We start from the raw sequence: 17,983 nt of genomic DNA, 5'->3' as shown, positions 1-17,983 counted from the left end.
GCAGACTCAATAAGTCCCTGTACCTACTATTTATTTCCTTTCATTGGGGATCATAAGGAAGCTTCTGAAGTCAAGTGCCAAAGCTACACGTCACCAGGGCTGAAAAACCTGCAAAAACAGAGCTGCTCCACAAATAAGGAAATAGGTTTTGAACAACACAGTTGACTTAAAGAGGCCACAGTAACTTCGCACTGGTATTCCAGACAGCGAAAAGCAAAACAGCGGCTTCTCCAAGGTCCTATCAGCAATACGCTCAGTACTAATTAACAAGATAAGGAAAACATTTCCCCGCAGAAGCTATCACGAGGGCTGAAGATAAAGCGTTATTTTGACACAGATTACAGGGAACCTCGGAGGAAGACAGCAAGTACAAAGCAGCAGTTTCCAAGAAGATTCAGCTCCCCACAACGCAGCGGTCGGCAGCAGGGACGAGCAGAAGCTGAAGGGCGCGGAACCACGGCCGCAGCTGCAACAGCACGTGCCCAGCGGCCGGCCCGCATCACAGCAAACGAGCCGAAGGACAACAGCAGCGCAGCGCCCAACTCGCGCTTCAGCACGGGCTTTCCTGCAGCACAGCTACGACGGATAAAGACGAAGCAACGCCGGGACCGACGAAGAGAAGCAGCGACCCGGGCAGGGGCAGCACGCAGACCCAGGGCGCGGCCCAGGTAAGGGCGGCCAAGCTCCCCCGCCCCACACAGAACGACCGCGGGAAGCGGGAGCCCCCCCTCACCTCACCCCGCCCCGCCAGCCGTACCCGCCCGGCCGCGCCCACCCGCCGGCCCCGCACCTCCGGACTGATGTAGGACACGAAGGACGGCTTGGCCGCCTTGGCCCCGCTGCCCAACATGGCTCCGTCCGCCCCAGCAGCCAGCGGCACCGGCGCCGCTCGGTGGGACTCCACCTCAGCGAGGCCCCGGCCGCGGCATCCGGCGCACAGAGCACAATCGCCCCGCCCCGTCTCCTCCGCCCCGCCCCGCTTCTCTCACTGGGCGGTGCGGCTGTCCGTCATGAGAGCCCTTCTCCTATTGGCTGTTGTCCGAGGGGCGGGGCGCTGAGGGAGCGCTGTGTCAGTGCCTGGCTGCACCAGGGCAAGTAGCGCTGCTCGTTACTCGGGAGCCGCGGCGGCAGACTTGTGAAACAGGCTCCTACCGTGCCTAAGCTGGGAGGGGTTTTAAAGTTCTTACGGTCCCAACCCCTGCCGTGGGCTGGCTGCCCCCACCAGCTCAGGCTGCGCGGAGCCCCACACAACCCGGCCTCGGGCACCTCAGCTCTCAGGGCAGCAGTGCCAGCGCTCCCTGAGTAAAGAACTTTCTCTTAACATCTAACCTAAATCTCTCCTCTTTTATTTTAAAGTCATTCTCCCTTGCCCTCTCACTATCATATTATCAGTTCCCCTCCTGCTTGTAATTTCCATCAACTACTTCCCCACCCCCCCCACCCTACTGCCACTCCTCTGTTGATGCAGCCCAGGACACTGTTGGCCTTCTGGGCTGCCTCATATACAGCTTTTTTGTCCATCAGGACCCTCAAGTCCTTCGTGGGGCTGCTCTCAAGGAGTTCTCTCATCTGTGCACCCCAATCCAAGTGCAACACCTTGAATTTCTCCTTGTTCAATCTCATTCAGTCCTCATGGGCCCACTTTTCAAGCCTTGCAGATCCCTCTGGATGGCATCCCTTCCTTCTGTTGTGTCAGCTGTACCCCTCGCCTTGGTGTCATCTGCAAACTTGCTGAGGATGCACTCAATCCTGCTGTCTGTGTTACTGACGAAGACATTAAAGAGCACCAGTCCCAAGGTGGACCACTAGCACTACTACCCCCAAGTTTACCCTGATGTTTACTTCTGACCACGCCAAAAAGCATCTGTTTAATGGCATGGTGCATATGGAAAGGAAAGGAATGTTTTTATAATGTGCCAGAGAACCTTAACTCCAAAGGAAAGTGCAAAAGGAGCTTTGATTCCCGCAGAGCACATGGGAATTTGTTCTTTAACATCTCATCAAAAGAGCCCCACATCCAAAAAGACGAATGCAACCACTGCTTTGAAGTGGCAAAACATCCCCACATCTCTATGCTCCATTCTCAGCAGCGATCAGGGCCTCTTTAAAGCAGGGAGCTTCCCTAGCACCCGGTGTGCAGGCCAGCCCACTACAGAAAAGAAGCCTTTTTCAAAGAGTTCAGGGGCTGAATTTGGATCCCCGTGTCGATGGACAGTGTCTTCATGTTTTTGGAACGGAAGAAACGAAGCTATTACATATGCAAAGTAACTTACCTCGGGAAAGCATATTTGCATCTGAAAAGGACAGCTGCGACCCTAAGTCACTGTGCCCCAACAAACTGCAGGGCACCGGGGCTCTGCTCTCTTTCACTTCCCCAAAAGCCTTCTATGCTCTGTCTTCCCCGTTTCTCTTCTCCAGTCTGGAGGATCTGTGAGGAGCATTCACAGAAGTCAGAAGCGGTTCCTGGGTGGCGTGTTAATGCTGCCTCTCTTCCCATATCTCACTCTGTGCTTCCGACAACTCTCTCCATTTGAAAATGAAAGTCAGCATATGAAATCCTGTCACTTCATCCACTTTTAGATGTGTGTCAATGACCATTATGCAAATGGAGAGCAAAACTTTATAAAAGTCATATTCTATCGTGTTTGTGGTGAAGAACATTCAGCATTTCACTGTCCCTATTTTATCATGAGATTTTTTAAAACCTGCTCCTGATAATTTGCATTCCTTCTAAAAATGTAATCATGGTATTTACCTCTAAAACTATCTGCAGGAAAGGAACACACAGACCAGCTCTGCTCTTCCTATGAACAGGGACTGCTTTGTTTAGAAAACTTACATGCTGTGAATTTGAGTAATTCCTTTGGCCAAATTCTCAGCTGTGCCCAGGGCTCGGTGGAACAGCTGATGGAGGGAAGCCACAAGGCAGCCATTTGCAGCCTCTATTTCTGTTATCTTTCAGGGATCTTCTGAACTACAAGAAATGTTCTCTCCTGTTTTCCTTTGGGGCTGTCATCCCTCCTCACCAGGGTTCCCTTGATACTATGCATCCAATGCCATCCCCCCAGTAAGCCATTATCCTAGGCTGTAGCTGGAGCATGGTTGGCCAAGATCATCAACTATGGCTTATTGCTAAATTTCAACTTTTCTGATGAAAAGCTACTCTGAGACAACTGGAAGATTTTTCTTGCTTTACTCTCATCTGAGCATTACCAGAAGAACAGTCCATAGGTGTAAAAATCTGGATATTTCTACAGAATAATTTTGATGATACTCCCCTGAGCATTACAGGTGGCCATGCATGCATTGGAGGTAGGTGTCCCAGAAGTGCTGGATTTGTTTTCTGAGCCCAGGGATTAACCAGGCTTGGTGGACCTGACACTTCTATTTGTACTGCTCAAATACATAGCTCAGGGATTGCTATATTAAACAGTACAAGACCACATTACTGAAATGACTGTGCAGGAAATGTGGAAGACTTGAGACTAAATTTGATGTCAGATTACTGGAAGCAATCAGCACTAAAAACTGGAATGAGAAGTGTACTGGTGTCTTATAGGTAAGCATCAGCAGATCAGTCTACTCGTAAACAACCAGTGAACTATCTCTGCTGTAAACAGGTTAAGACAACTTATTATTAGAAGTCTTACCTCTATCTACATTGAGACAGTTCTATAAGAATGATAAGCAGATGAAAAAGACAGTGCATTTAGTGCTGGATTCACATTGATGCTTTCATCCACATCGTCAGCTATCCGTTGAGAGCTGGTTTCCAAACTTGATTCAGATTTTGTCCTTCACAGTGTGGCACCTTCACAGTGAACTTCAAGGCAACATTTAGAGCTCAGAGCATAAACATTTGTTTTTACTTTAATGTGCTAAGTATATTGTCAGAGACTGTGTAATGCTGCCCTATACAAGTTATTTCTGTTTTATCGTTATTGCACTTTCTTCACTGGCTGCATTGCATACCTGAATTTTTAAGTAAAGTTTTGTTGGGAAAGCCCACTTTCTTTGGAGAGGGTTATGTGCGCATGTCCAAGGAAAACAAGGCAGACAAGGCAAACAATCTTCCCTGATAAAAGCAGAACAACACTGTACCAGCTTTGCTTGGCAGAGCCCTCCTGCTACATACATATCCTGGTCCCTCCTGCAACAGGATGTGCCCAGTGCCTCTCTGAAAGTGGTCAAAGAGATGCATTTTACTTCTTGAATGAAACCACCTAGGAGGTCCCATGCAGCTGTCATCATGGTTGGGGCAGCAATCAGCAACTCCTTCAGCCCTCGTGATGCAACCAGTGGCAATTTTGTGTCCACCTCCTTATTTCTGAGTGTCTTTGTTTTACAGAGACTTTCCAGAGCTAGTGAGGAAACTGAGTTGTTTTCAAAAGAGCCCTGGTCAGGCAGTAACCCAGATACTGAAGAGCAGTGGAGAGATGCCATGAGGGCATCCCACCAACTACCTGCCAAAACACAACTGCAAGACTTTATTAGTGACAACATAAAGAAGAGCAGGATGGAGGCATTAGCTGCTAAGAGCACACACTGGAGGAGGACGTTTACTTCAGTGTTGGAGATGTATTTGGGAATTATATATTTTTAAGTTGAGAATGGAAAACAGTATATGAAAGCTGTAAAAAGTGAGGGAAGGAAGCACATCACAACTAATAGCAAAACCACCATTCTTCTTTTCTTAGCTTTAAGTGGAAGAAGAGGAAGTAACTAGTAACTGTAATCACCCAAGGAACCACATGCAGCAGAAATAAAAAAAAAAGCAGAGCAGCTAGGGAAGTTCCCCACCTTTTTTCAGCTCTTTTGTAAGCAGATAATTATTTATGCATGGACACACAGTCTTCTATGTTGTGTGGTATACATCTTTGTTTTATTCTCCAGCAGTTCTGAATCCAAATTACCTCAGGCTGGGGACTTCTCACTCATACCTGAAGGATGAGCCAAGGCACATCTGCATCAGTGCTTATGCTGTGCCAGAGCTGAGTGTGAGGTGGAGTGATGTCAGGGCTTGCCTCCCAGCCTCAGTTCTTCTCAACCTGCAGTCAAATGCTGAGCATCATAAGCCCTCAGAAAACAAGAAAGATAAATGTGCATACTGTTTGAACTGATTCTTCTGCCTTGGAAAGAACCTTGGTAAGGACACATTCAGCTTCCTGTTTGGATGCCTGTCCCTGAGCTAGGTGGTGGAGAAAGTTGCCAGGGAGTCCTTGCTGGAATTACCAGACAGCCCAGATTCCTTCTCCAAAATGGACCAAAAGTCCCCGGGGAAGATTTATAGCTATCCATCATCAGCTGAGAATGCAGTCCATCTAGCTAATAGCTGTTCCTTGTTAGGCTCTTCCTGCTGGCTGAGTGGTCCTGCTCTGGAATAAGCCAGAGAGAACCACCAGCATCTGAGTCAGACCAGGCAGGGCAGGCAGAGTTCCAGCAGGGCAACCTGTGTCAGCTCTAGGCAGCAGCCTCTTCCCTTTGTAAAGCATGAGCAGGCTAAGCTTTTGCTAGCAATATCCTATGTCATCTGCTTTCTCCATTAGCAGTGAAAACTGTATCTAGCACATGACATAAGTAAAATGCTTGTTTTAAGTTGTGTACCAAGCCCTTGTCATACTCTGCTTATGAAAAGTGCACATGACTCACACTAATCATGTAGCTTAGGTATTGACAGAAGCCAGCCAGCTCAATGCTTCTTTTGCCATCTTCAGTTCCCATTCAGTTGCTGTAAGTAAAAATTCTGGACTGGATAATTTAAGAAACAGGCATACCTTCTCCTGTTAAGAAAAGCTATATGATCTTCAGTAGAGGCTAATGGTAAAACATAAATGTGAGTCTAGAGGCTGGCTCTAGCTTCCCCTTTTGGTCCCTGAATCCAAAAAGACATTTGTCTGAGCGCGGCAAACTTTTATTTTAATAAGGTAAATGAATATTTGAAGGAGCAAATCTTGTAAAAGCAGCAGATCTCGTAAAAGAAATCTGCTGAAAACATGTATTCTACATTAGCAATTGTCTGTTGTCTGCTAAAACGGTTTTCACTGGAATTGCTGTGCTTTTCTAAGCATGTGGAAAAAGCTTTTTGACCACACTTTCTAGACTTAAAACATATCTGTGGTGAGGGCTGCGCTGGGTTTAGTTCACCTGAATGCCACCTGGGTGTTTGGAAATCAGTCTGTCTGTCCTGGGAACAGTGCTCACCTGTGCTTCAGAACATTTTTCCAGAGAAATCAGTTATTTTAAATTTTCTGTTCCTTCTGGATGTGTACATGACATCTACTACTGCTCCTCAAGGAGAAGTATAAAACAGCAGAGGGTTGGTGGAAACTTCCTGGGATGTTGTTCCAAGCCCTTGGCATTCACGTTGCTTCTCTTTCACTCTGCTTCATTGCTCCTTGGGAAACACTTTTGCTCTGGCATGTCCTGTAATGCAAGCTCTGAACTGGTCATGCATCTTGTAAACTGGCATGTCTTATCCCTTTGGGTACACTGGAGAACATGCTGGGGACATTAGTTAAAGCGTCCAGAATCCCTGTTTACAAGTTAACCACTGCCATGTGAGGAACGCTTATCCTGAATGCATTACCCTGAAATCACCCCTGACAGCATGAGAGGCAGACAGAACAGCTGCAAGACATTTCTTAAGAAATGGATGCAAGAATGCCAAAATAGGCTGTCTCCTCATACGGGAATTACATCTGAAATGGCTTTCCTCCTGTTCCCAATGATTTGCAAGACTGACTCTTCTGACACACATTTTCTCTAGTCCTCCTTTATAACCTCTTTCCTAGTCTGAATTCCTCAGAACAAATCTTTACGTGATGAAACTTCAGCTCATTTATTCTCTGCAGCCCACATCTCTGAAAGTACTAAATCTCTCTTCTACCTTCCCATCTACCCGCTTCCCAAAATATTTCACTTTTTCACTCCATAAGGTATTTACTTCAGATTTACTTGTATGATTATCATGCTTGTGCTTCTAAACACTTCTCTCATGTTATGCACTGATTTTATACTGGGTTTTGCTGCAACAGCAACTTTTCTGCATCAGGAGATTTGTGTTTTATTTATTTATTCCTAAGTGTGCCTTTGTCAATAGACAGGAACAGCTGGAACACCACAATTTTTGCTCTGTACTCATCACAGTGATGTGAGAATCACCTCAGCCTTTCCAAACAGCAGCTGATGATGATGATGATGGAGCGTTCTCTGCTGCTCAGAGCACATGGACACCTTTCAAGCACCATCCCAGCAAATACAGGCGATTTCCTGCATAAAACCACACATTTTTCTTTTTGCCTGAGCAGCGTTTTGATTTCCAATTAGTTAACATGTTACACACAGAGTCGCTATTCATTCAAATATAACAGCAAAGCACAAATGCCAAATACACAGCTTTTCTTGGCAAGTAAGACAGACACACTGAAGGTCAGTTCCTTCCCTCCGTCTTCTCCATCCCCTCCAGCACATGCACAGTGATATTTCTCTTAATGCTTCCTTATCAGCACCTCAGCTCGACTAGCCTTTCACCCAAACCAGCTGGCGCTTCCGTTTTCATCTGCGTCAGAGGAGCACTGCAATTGTTGCATGGATGGCAAATCACACACTGCACCAGCTCTTCTCTCTGCATGAAACAGAGCTCTTCTTATTGCTCCTGCACTATTTGTTCTTCTCAGTTGGATGTTTTACTCGTTGACATAGCCTGTTTCTCATTTAGCTTTGATTTTAGAGCCTTCCTCGCTTTATTTCTCCAGTTGGACCCATTCAACCAGCTCTATTCTTTCTGACACTGTTTTTCTCAGTTTTTCTCCCCTTTCTTCTTTCTTCTCAAATTCACAAAATTCGCTCAAGGACTATTTCTTTTCACAGTGAAAATGCAACTATGGAGGTGATTGGTTATCCTGCTAAAATGTTTTTCTGTTAACTTGTTTATGTCCTCAGTTCTGCAAAAGCGACACCAAAACCATCGTGAACTTGAAACAGAACACATTATCAGAAACAACGCATGGAAAAACATGGAAAAAAAAATCTGGATGTGACATCTGCAGCTAGAGAAAGCTCACTGCTCAATATGAGAAGTGGAGAAATTCATGCGTACAACGGAATGCGTTGAATATTTATAGCCATTGACAAATGCATTTAGTAAATTACTAGAAACGGTTAGACCCTCGTGTGCAGGCAGAGCAGATTTCTTACACGGCAGTAAAGACATAATCCGACTAAATTAGCCACTGTACATTAAAAAGCTGAAGTCGTTTGGAAGAGAACAAATGATATGCTGGTTATTCACAGAATCACAGAATATCCCAAGTTGGAAGGGATCCACAAAGACCACCAAGTCCAACCCCTGGCTCCACACAGGACCACCCCAAATCCAAACCCTATGTCTGAGAGCAGTCTCCAAATGCTCTTTGAATTCAAACTCTTCACTTCTATAACCAGCAGGTTACTGATAACTTCAGCCACATATTTTGATGTAAGCCTATGATTAAGGCATCTCAAGTGTTCTGGACAGAATGTCCTATTCTTATGCTTTTATATGCATCCACACGATGTAAACATGATGCAGAATGAAGAATGAGAAAGAAAAAAAAGGTTTATATAAGGAGCAATGTTAGTGACTCACACAGAAATGAGACTTTTCATCTCTTTTTTAATGATAATCTTTTACTGCACAGCAAATGATGTACTTCCTCTTGGTCGGCTATTTCATTCTGAAAACTTAAGATTTTCAGATGTAAGAAAAAAATTTCAAAAATTTATTGAGGTTTCTTGATACCTTCCATATATCTCTGCATTTAGAATATCAGCTTGAAATTGGATTGATGTAGAATATATTTTAAAAAGTACTTAAGCTAAGCTGAGCCCAAGAAAGCTATCAGGCTTTAAACGTCCCTGAAACAAACCAGTCATTGTCCTTGATAGTCTTCAGTGCAAGTGGAAAAAAAAACCAGATCATCTGAATTTCCCCTACCTCATCCCCTTATTGGTGCTATGCTAGTAAAGTGCATTTGGGCCGTCCAAAGAAGTCCTCATTGTTTATTAAGGAAATGAACTTGGCATTGTATGAATACTTAATAGACCGATCATCAGCTGATATTCAGCAAACTACGAGAGCATCAAATATACATAACACTGTAGAAGGAATATTTTAAGTTGATACAATCAACTCTCAATGTTGGTAAGTAAAATGATTTTTAGTAAACCACTTCTGAAGTAGTGAAAAAAATCTAAAAATGGAAGCAAATCAATACACCACGTTAATAGCTCTATATGATTAGCAGTTCATACAGAATTTTACAATAGGGCAAGAATCTGATGGACTGTATCCAACAGACTTTCATTTCTAACAATGCCTCCATAAACAAACCATGTGAAACCATGCTGCTCAGTAGGATCCTATTGTGGATGTACTTCTATGTGGACTCGACACGCTTGAAAACTAGGCAGACAAGTCAAAGTGTAAATAACAAGTTTCCAAACAAGAGCTTTCATTCCCACAAATTGTTTTCCAAAGGCTAAGTGCTGGGGGGAGGAGGGGGGGTAATATTTCTCGCTGTGTTATTTTTTTTATACTATGATGGTGGTGTAGAGCATTTTGAGATTTAACACAGCCCTGATGAATTAAAAAAGGCAATTTCTGCTTATTTCTAAACAGCTAGCACTATCAAAACACTTTACAGTAATTACCTGTTTGTAAAATGATTACATGGTCTTAGCTTTGTCTTCCCAAGCACACAGTTTAAGATTTAAAGTCAAAACTGGCTGTGTACTTTTCTTTAAAACCTTGCTTTTCCATTCTTCTTAGTTTTGCCAGGGTCAGGAGTCAACTAGTCAAAACAAGCCTATTAAAATGGGCAGGAAAAACAGCAACAAACTACAATTGAATCTTCACCACACAACATAAAAGTCATAGTCACAGCTTCATATTTAATGTAGAACCACTTTAAGTATACAATATTTCAAAAGACTCAGAAACTAGTTAAAAAAGCAAAGCCAGCAGAACAAAAACACAGAAATCCAAAATACATCTTTGACCTTATTAATCCTGAAAGATTAGGGTCACGTGTCTGAGGAGACAAGTTTTCAGCTTTATGTGGAAATAAACTTTGGTATTTAGTTGAACTTGCCACATGAACAATGAACAGCACCTGTAGCTTTCAGAATAAACAGTAATGGCTGCCCAGACACCATAGCAGCAAGATATCCCCATTCAAAAAATAAGAAAAGGACCAAGAACAAGAACATGCTTGGAAGCTAAACCTCAAATGCTGGACTACAGAAACAAGCCTAATCTTTTCTGTAAAGTAATTTTAAAGCACATGCTAATTATTGTTTTCCTGACACTGAAATAATTTAAGAAAGGTTTCCTACCATAAGAAAGCTTTCCTTATTTACTAACCACTCACACATAGTCCTCTTAAAATTGCACTCTAATGCTTGAAGAATACTGCATTACATTTTTTAATTTAAGATTCTCTATTTTCTAAGATATTTAATTTGTATTCCACAGACTCATCCTGTCAGCAGTGCGTGTTGCAAAAGAGAAGTACCATCCCACTCTAAGATTTACTAATTAAAAAGGTCTAAGATAAATTCAACCCCAAACTGTAACAGAAGGCTTTCTCAATGAATAGTACCAGAAATGACAAATTATCTTTTGTGACATCTGATACCCTCATCAGCCATTGATAAAGTAGTTTCCAGAATGTTAGTCTGTGTTAATCTGTGTGTTTTATGGGTTTGCAAACCAAGTGTAATAAACACTGAACAGAATAAGTGAAAATTCAGTTTCCAGTGTGTAATGAATTATAGTCACTTAATAAATCTTAGTTCTTTTATTTGCGTATTTCCACTGTAGTGCTGTGACAACAAATCACACCTGTGTATCAGAGCATACATCAACGGTATGATGTAACTTACACCACTGCTATATTTTAGCTTTTCAAAAGAGACATAAGCATACACTATGGCCACACCAAATAATTTTCTGGGTTTTTTCTTTGACAACCTCCACTTAGTAATACTCCACTTTTAAATTTTGAATTACCGGAAAAAAAAAAATCACATAAATTTTATACAAGAATAGCTATCAGGAATAACCTCACAGGCACTGAAATGACAAACATTTATTTTTTAAGGACTGAGAGGCATTAATATCACGTTGCTGAAAGTTGATGGAAAACAATGATTAACTTTGTCCAAATGGGAAATGCCTGCTTCTGCTTATACGTTCAGAAAAGAAAGTCAGAAAGTTATTTTTTGGCCTTGCTATGTCACAATGTCAATCATACAAAGAACTACGCATGTAACCTAAGTTTTTAAAACCCTTCTATTAAAAACAAACATCATGCAAAACTTTAATCAGTTATGTGGCTGCTTAAGAACTGCTGCAAGATCATACTGTATATATTAGCTTTTATACTGCTAATGAACAACGAACAGCAAATTTGCTTAGATTAACACAAATTTGTCTTAATTACAATGTTATTTCACACTAAGAAGACAAATGCCACACGACTGGCAAAAACATTTAACTCGGAGCACTCAAACGGCAGGCTAATTGTGTTGTAACCCCTTCAAATTTAGAAAAAAACCATAATCCTGCAGTCTCACTTTACAAAAAAAAAAAAAAAGTTGGTAAAATATTAACTGGGAGGGGAACAGTTTATACTATCGAACACAAGGTAACTTATACAACTAGTGTCAAGAGCAAACAAAAAAATCTTCTAAATAAAATGTCAAAATACACATAGGAACGAAAGCACAAATGCTGCATTAAATACAGTCAAGATAAGACAACTCACTTGTTCATAAAAAAAGGACAAAAAATAACAAGAGTTACTAAAGTTAGCAATACTTTTAAAGAAAATGCTAAAAAGGGAAAAAAAACCTCAGAACTACGTTTTTCCTATGACAGTTTCCATTTGTAGTCTTTCCATTCACAATTTGTCTGATAAAGCACATCAACTAAAATGCTCAGAATCTCACAGAAGAGCTAGACTGTCCTCTTCCAAATCTAATTTCTGAGTTGTTTTTGGATGTTTTAAACGGACATTATTATGAATGGAGTAAAACAAGGCAACAAATGGACATTTTATCACCTTCAATCTCAGCATGAAAGACCAAGGTTTTAAAAGTTATCATAATCTTTTTTGTCTTTTTTTCCTTCTGCTTCAAATCCATCAACTCCATCACTGTCCCTTCTCCTTTTACGATTGTTATGGATGTTGAAGCGCTGATTCATCTGTGGTAACGGATCCATTCCTAAAACCTTGTGAATCTGACGGAATGCAAGGAGTCTCAGTGCAAACTACAAAAAGGGTAGAAAGAAGATGTTTCAGTTAGAAACAAATGTCAATTTGGAATAATTTGTCAAGCAATGAAGAAGTGGTGTGAGATAATATCACCCTCAGCTCCTGCTATACACCTTCTTTCCTCCTGCAACGAAGTTCACAACGTATGTGCATGCCCCATTTGCTGTTGTCAGTGTTAAGCCCAGCAGTTAAAACACCGTATGCTGAAGCTGGGAGTTTGGACTTCATACAGCAAATGGGACAGGCACATACGACTGCGCTGGCTTTATTACTGGAGAGAGTGGATACTGACAGCTGTCAATGTCATCAACATTTAGTTACTTTAAACATACTTCACCTTACCTGTGCACTTGAAGTAATATCCTCTCGTTGCTGATCTGTCATTACAGCAAGTGTATCAAAAGGATCTTTTTCACAAGGGTCCAGAAGGCCGGGACCACCTAGGATGGTTAGGCTAATTAGTAGTGCATTATGACTTACTACGGCTAAGATTAGAGAGTTTTACACTACTTCATCACAAGTACACATAGAGTGATCAAATTCAACTTGCCTTTAAGGATGATTCCTGAAGATATACACTCAAAAACTCTTCTAAGTGCATCCCCAGGGCTCTGTGGTCCAGTAGCACTGCTGATTGCTTTTTCCACAAGCAACTCCATAGCCTGTAATAATAATAAAACCTGGTTAATTTACAAGAGTGATTGAAACAGAAAAATGCTGCTGCTGTTGTTTAGTTCAGAGCTTTTGATATGGGAATTCTTAAGAATATACAGCACATAACCATTTCAGTTAAATGAAAACAAACGAGGAAACAAAAGGCTACTTTATTAAGGCAAATAAAAAGAAAGCTGGTGCAAGCATCAATACTGATATCCCTCTTTTCACAGGTAGCCAAAAAGGTTTTTTTTTTTAAACTTTATACAGTAGTAGCCTGCACATTAGGATAGCCAACTTGTCCAGCATTATTTTGAGTATGAATGTAAAAAGTTGGGTTATCTGAATCTGGCAGCCATGTGAATGAACAATGCACAGTATACCTAATGAGATTAATAGAAGATGATGAAATTTTTGCTTTAAGAACATGAACTCAAATAATAAAAAACGTAATGGTCTTTTGTAGTTTAGTCTAAATGGCTAATAGTTCCTCAGTTTAACAAAACTGAAGTTTACAGTAGATTTTTTTTCCTGGCAATAAGCTATCAATAACTCAGATGCTCAGCAAGTGTGAAAAAAATCCCACGCTTTTACTGATTAACAGACTTTCAAAAATTAACACATCTGAAATGTTTTAAATGACTAGCAGCATCTTAAATACTACTTCTTCTTCCCTCTGAGACTATTTCCATTCTTTTGTTTTTCTTGGATACTATTTAAAAACAAACAAACAAACAAAAACTGTAGACGATACTTGCAGTAGTAAGGAATACTTTCCTTAGCTTCCTCAGCATTAAATGGATGTTTCAATACTATTTTATCTGCAAATTTTATTTGCAATCAACATTTTTTTTTCCTCTTAGATCACAGTTTTTCAAATGTTACCTTTTATTTCCACTTTCTGGGAATAAATTCATGCAAGTAACTGTAGGCAATATTGATTACAATTCTTCATTAAGGATGCTCATTCATTTCTATTTTTGGCTCACTTTAACTGTTAGTTTTCACTTCTTGAGCATGGCATTACCCTGGTCTCATCATATTATTCTAGACCAAGTTTCTGACTTGATTCAACAGTAATAGCTGTTTTCAAGCATGAAGCAATACATAGTAGTAAAGGAAAAGGAATAATGTTTTTACATTTATTCAAATCTTCCTCTTCTGGATTCAAAATCCCAGATCTTAATCACAGGACAAGGTGAATTACAATGCCCTGGCGTCTGTGTGCATGAAAGGCTATATTACATGTCTGAGAAATTAACCTTGAACAATCTTGAACGACATGTAGGAAATTGATAGAATTCTTCAAGTTCAGTATTTATTTTTGGGTATAAAAGGCTACTAATAATTTCTGTGTTTAATCTTCTGAAGATTTTCTATTATCAAAAATAATTTAGCTCTTTTTGAAAAAGTCCTTCACTTGTTACAGGCCGCTGGCATACACATTAGGAGAAGTTCTGTATCTACATCTATAAAATTCCAGCTGTGACTTGCAGAAATTACGTAAGTTTATAAATGACCATTTTTCACTCTGTTGTTTCTTTTGTCATAAGACTTTATCAGACAGTATGGTGAAGAGGAAACAACATCCCTTGTTCCTTATGCATATGCCTTATGTGTGTTGTGATACTTATAAGGATACTTTCCTACAAGTACCCCAGGGGTTGTGTTTTGGCAGTTCAATATCATGGTGATAATAAACAGGCCAGTTAAACACTTTTCTAGCTTCTTTTAAGCTACATTTGCACAGTGCATCTTTTGGTAATGTAGCACAGTAACTAGTAGGATATATGCATATTATAATACAAACTTGAACATTAACTTTTCTGTATTTTTCCAGTAGTATTTTAATAAAAGTGTCTGCAAGCCTAATACAGTAGTATGACATTGTTTGTTAAAATAATGCCAACCTCTGAAACTGCCTTGACAATGTTTGCTCTCTTTCTACCAAAATTGAAGAGTTTACGCTGGGAAGCAGCACAGCACAGCACTGCAACAGAATCTGGTCTGTGAAACAAACCAGTCAGTTCATCTGCATACTATACATAAGTTTCAGAGTTTTTATTTCAGACTAATCTTTTCTGGTCCACAAATCATAAAACAGATTACATTCCTTGTAGAGCATCTTTTAAAATAGTCAATGCAAAAGGAATTCTCCAAGAATATTCAACTGGAGAAACTATGAGAGATAAATGAATTCAACCCCGAAATATGTTTTTAAGTGACACAGATTGAGATGCTAATTTTGACGCATCCACTGACTAGAACTGCTGTATTTCATCTTGCAGAAGGGTTGCATTAAGAATCATGGAAATTACTGTGATTTATTCCTTTGTTCTTTAAAGTAGCCTGTCTGTTATCAGAGTAACCTGGTTACAGGCAACTGTTATATCTGTATTAATTACATTTAATTAAATACATTAATTACCTCTACATTTAATGGCAGTAACCTTTTCCAGTGCCTGTGTATGTACTTCAGAAAGACTCACTCAAGAGAACATTACTCACCCAGCTTGGAAAATCAGACCAAGTTGGAACACGCTGACAGAGGTCACGAAGAATACGAATGATAATCACACAGGACTGCAGACCATTAGCTCTAGCCTTGAGAGCAATACAAAATCAAATTAATCAATCCCAGCACCAACAGCAAATAGGACTCGTTGAAAGACTAAAACACCACTGTTCAATGGAAGCTCAGATCCAAGACTGAAAGAAATCATTTTACAAGTTTATTCCATGAGCTGCCATTTACAGCAGTATTTTATACAGGGTTAGTAATTTAAGGTGGTAGAAGTCAAAGTGCCCAGGTTATACAAGAATAACATTTCTTGATCCCCTGTACACTTTGACCCATGTTCACTTGTAACAATAAATACAGTATCTTTCTATATTAGAAATAAAAAGGATAAAGTAAAGGTCTAAGAAGTAGGTATAGAGACTGAAAGGTCAAGGGAATCTGTTTGGTTTCTTTATTGTGCCTTTGCCAGAATGCAAAGTCACTAAACCAAACAGTTGCTTCTCACCTTTCATTCCCTACACTCAATGCACTTAAAGAAATAGGAAAAAAAAAGTCTTAAATCTAAACACAAAGCTTTAAACACATATTCAATTATTTAAAGCAAAGTTACTCTGCAGCCTTATGGAATATATAACAAATATACGATGTATGATCACCCCAAGCGAATCAAACTTTCAACACCACCTTCCCAAAGACCAGAAAAAAAAAAATCATGTCAAATGAGCTACAACTGCATAAAGCAGTTCCTCCATACTCAACCTTCTACATTTAAATTTAGGGACCAGAAAAATATTAAGTATTATTAGCATGAACAACGCTGAATGTTTTCAGACAATTAAACATTTATATTGCAACTGAACTTAATCTCTCATAAGGCTACAAGAAGAAAGTAAAATGATGTTCCGAACCTGGAACCACTTAGCGTGGCGTAGAGCAGCCAGAGCGTCAAGGCATTTTTGCCTGTCCAAGACGTCCGGTGGGTCTTTCACCATACCCGAGGTTACATCTAAAATGGATTGAATTGGCAAAATGCAGTGAGGAATGGGTGTTTGACCAGGTGAGCAAGACACTTCCTTAAAGTAGCTTCAATGTCACACATGCCATTTAAAGTTTAAACCCTTGTAAATGTTCCATGAAAGATATTCAATTAGGAGTAGGGCATCCACCCATCGTGAAGAGCACAATATACTTTTATCATTTTGGTTACTTTCAAATGCATTGCAGATTATGCAATGTCCAGTGCTTCTTTGTTTAAGCTGCCACTAGAAAAATACACATCCCGTACAATTAAATACTGAAGGAAGGATGGTTGGACACAGTGCACCAGCACAGAGAACACAAGACAGAAGGAACACAAAAATCCACTTTAACCAAGTAGAAACATTCAAACTTAAGTTTCTTGTATGTTTTAACTGCCACCTGTTATTTGGGACCTAGATCTCAGAAGCAAGGTAAGAAAAAAAATCTCAAAAAACTAGATGTTTTGTAGCAACATTACTGTCATGATACCTCAAGATGAGAACGTAATGATTTTGCTTTAAAAGCTGACTAAAGGAACCAGAAATGCTCTTCATTATTACAGAGTTCCACTACTTTCTAAGTACCCTCTCTTATCCAGACAACTTAATAATTAAATCCGTGACATATGTGCTCCAAAGTAACTAAGGATGCAAAGAAAGGGGACTCCTTAAGACTTAGCAGGAAAAAGCAAAGCAAGGAATAGTTTAAGAAACAAAGCAGAATGTCTGGAAGATAAAGACAAAGCAGAAGATCCCATATACTAAATGTTCAGAAAATAATTAAGTGACAAGCTGATGGCTTTGTTACCTAAATGGATGTGATCACAATGCCATTTTCGAAGTGGTTCAATCAATGAAACAGGAACCACTGAACCACGTGGAATTATGTATTCAGATTGTAAGGCTATGCAACTTTAAAAAATAATTTATTATTTATGAAATAGGCTATTGTGACTAGTAATAAGGAATACTGGTAGCACAATAAGGAATGCTGGTAGCATAACTGTCAATGTAATGTAGGAAGTAACAAAAAGCCCTCTCTCAATGGCATGCATTTCACTGGAGGTGGCTATATGAAACCGTACAGTTTATGGCAGCAAGACATAAATTTAGGTAAGTCAGAGAATCAAATTAAAAAAGCAGAGAGGGATTTAAAAAAAACAAGTCAACGTAGAGAAACTTGTAGTGATGCTGCAGAAAGACAGCTCTGCAACTGCCATTTGCTTGACTACAAAAGCAGAATGAATAGTAGGACACTTTTATTAGAACAAGAAGCAGTAAGTAAGCATGGTGTTACATATTTCCAATATTATAGTTAAATTGAAGTACTGCATTCAGACTCAAGCATTTTTATATGATATTCTTATTGCTCTGAACAGAATTAAAAATAAAGATTTCAAAATAAGAACCAGGTCAAAAGAATATAGTTTTCTTCTCACAAAATACTCACTCAGGGACCATATGTTAAAGTG

At 40.1% G+C, this 17,983-nt stretch overlaps 2 protein-coding genes across 5 annotated transcripts in view; both read right to left on the bottom strand.

The window, feature by feature from the left end:
- The window catches only part of MTMR12 (myotubularin related protein 12), a 31,392-nt gene extending 30,445 nt beyond the window's left edge, over window positions 1-947 (bottom strand). Inside the window, exon 1 of the mRNA XM_065740007.1 lies at window positions 791-947. Coding sequence (XP_065596079.1) covers window positions 791-850 — 60 coding nt within the window. The 5' untranslated portion in view covers window positions 851-947. The remainder of the gene's footprint in view (window positions 1-790) is intronic.
- Window positions 948-9,910: 8,963 nt separating this feature from the next.
- The window catches only part of ZFR (zinc finger RNA binding protein), a 38,223-nt gene continuing 30,150 nt past the window's right edge, over window positions 9,911-17,983 (bottom strand). The window contains exons 16-20 of one of the 4 annotated variants that reach the window (XM_065740006.1): window positions 16,401-16,498; window positions 15,480-15,575; window positions 12,868-12,979; window positions 12,660-12,757; window positions 9,911-12,313 (exon numbers count right to left, since the gene is read on the bottom strand). In XM_065740006.1, coding sequence (XP_065596078.1) covers window positions 12,134-12,313; window positions 12,660-12,757; window positions 12,868-12,979; window positions 15,480-15,575; window positions 16,401-16,498 — 584 coding nt within the window. In that variant the 3' untranslated portion in view covers window positions 9,911-12,133. Of the gene's footprint in view, window positions 12,314-12,659; window positions 12,980-15,479; window positions 15,576-16,400; window positions 16,499-17,983 lie in introns of those variants that run through there. The other 3 variants (XM_065740003.1, XM_065740004.1, XM_065740005.1) reach the window with 3 other exon arrangements.

This window comes from Cyrtonyx montezumae, unplaced genomic scaffold (genome assembly GCF_038088225.1).
Source record: "Cyrtonyx montezumae isolate F1298 unplaced genomic scaffold, pur_monq_1.0 scaffold_25, whole genome shotgun sequence".
NCBI lineage: Eukaryota > Metazoa > Chordata > Aves > Galliformes > Odontophoridae > Cyrtonyx > Cyrtonyx montezumae.
This window is presented reverse-complemented; position numbering and strand designations above follow the sequence as displayed.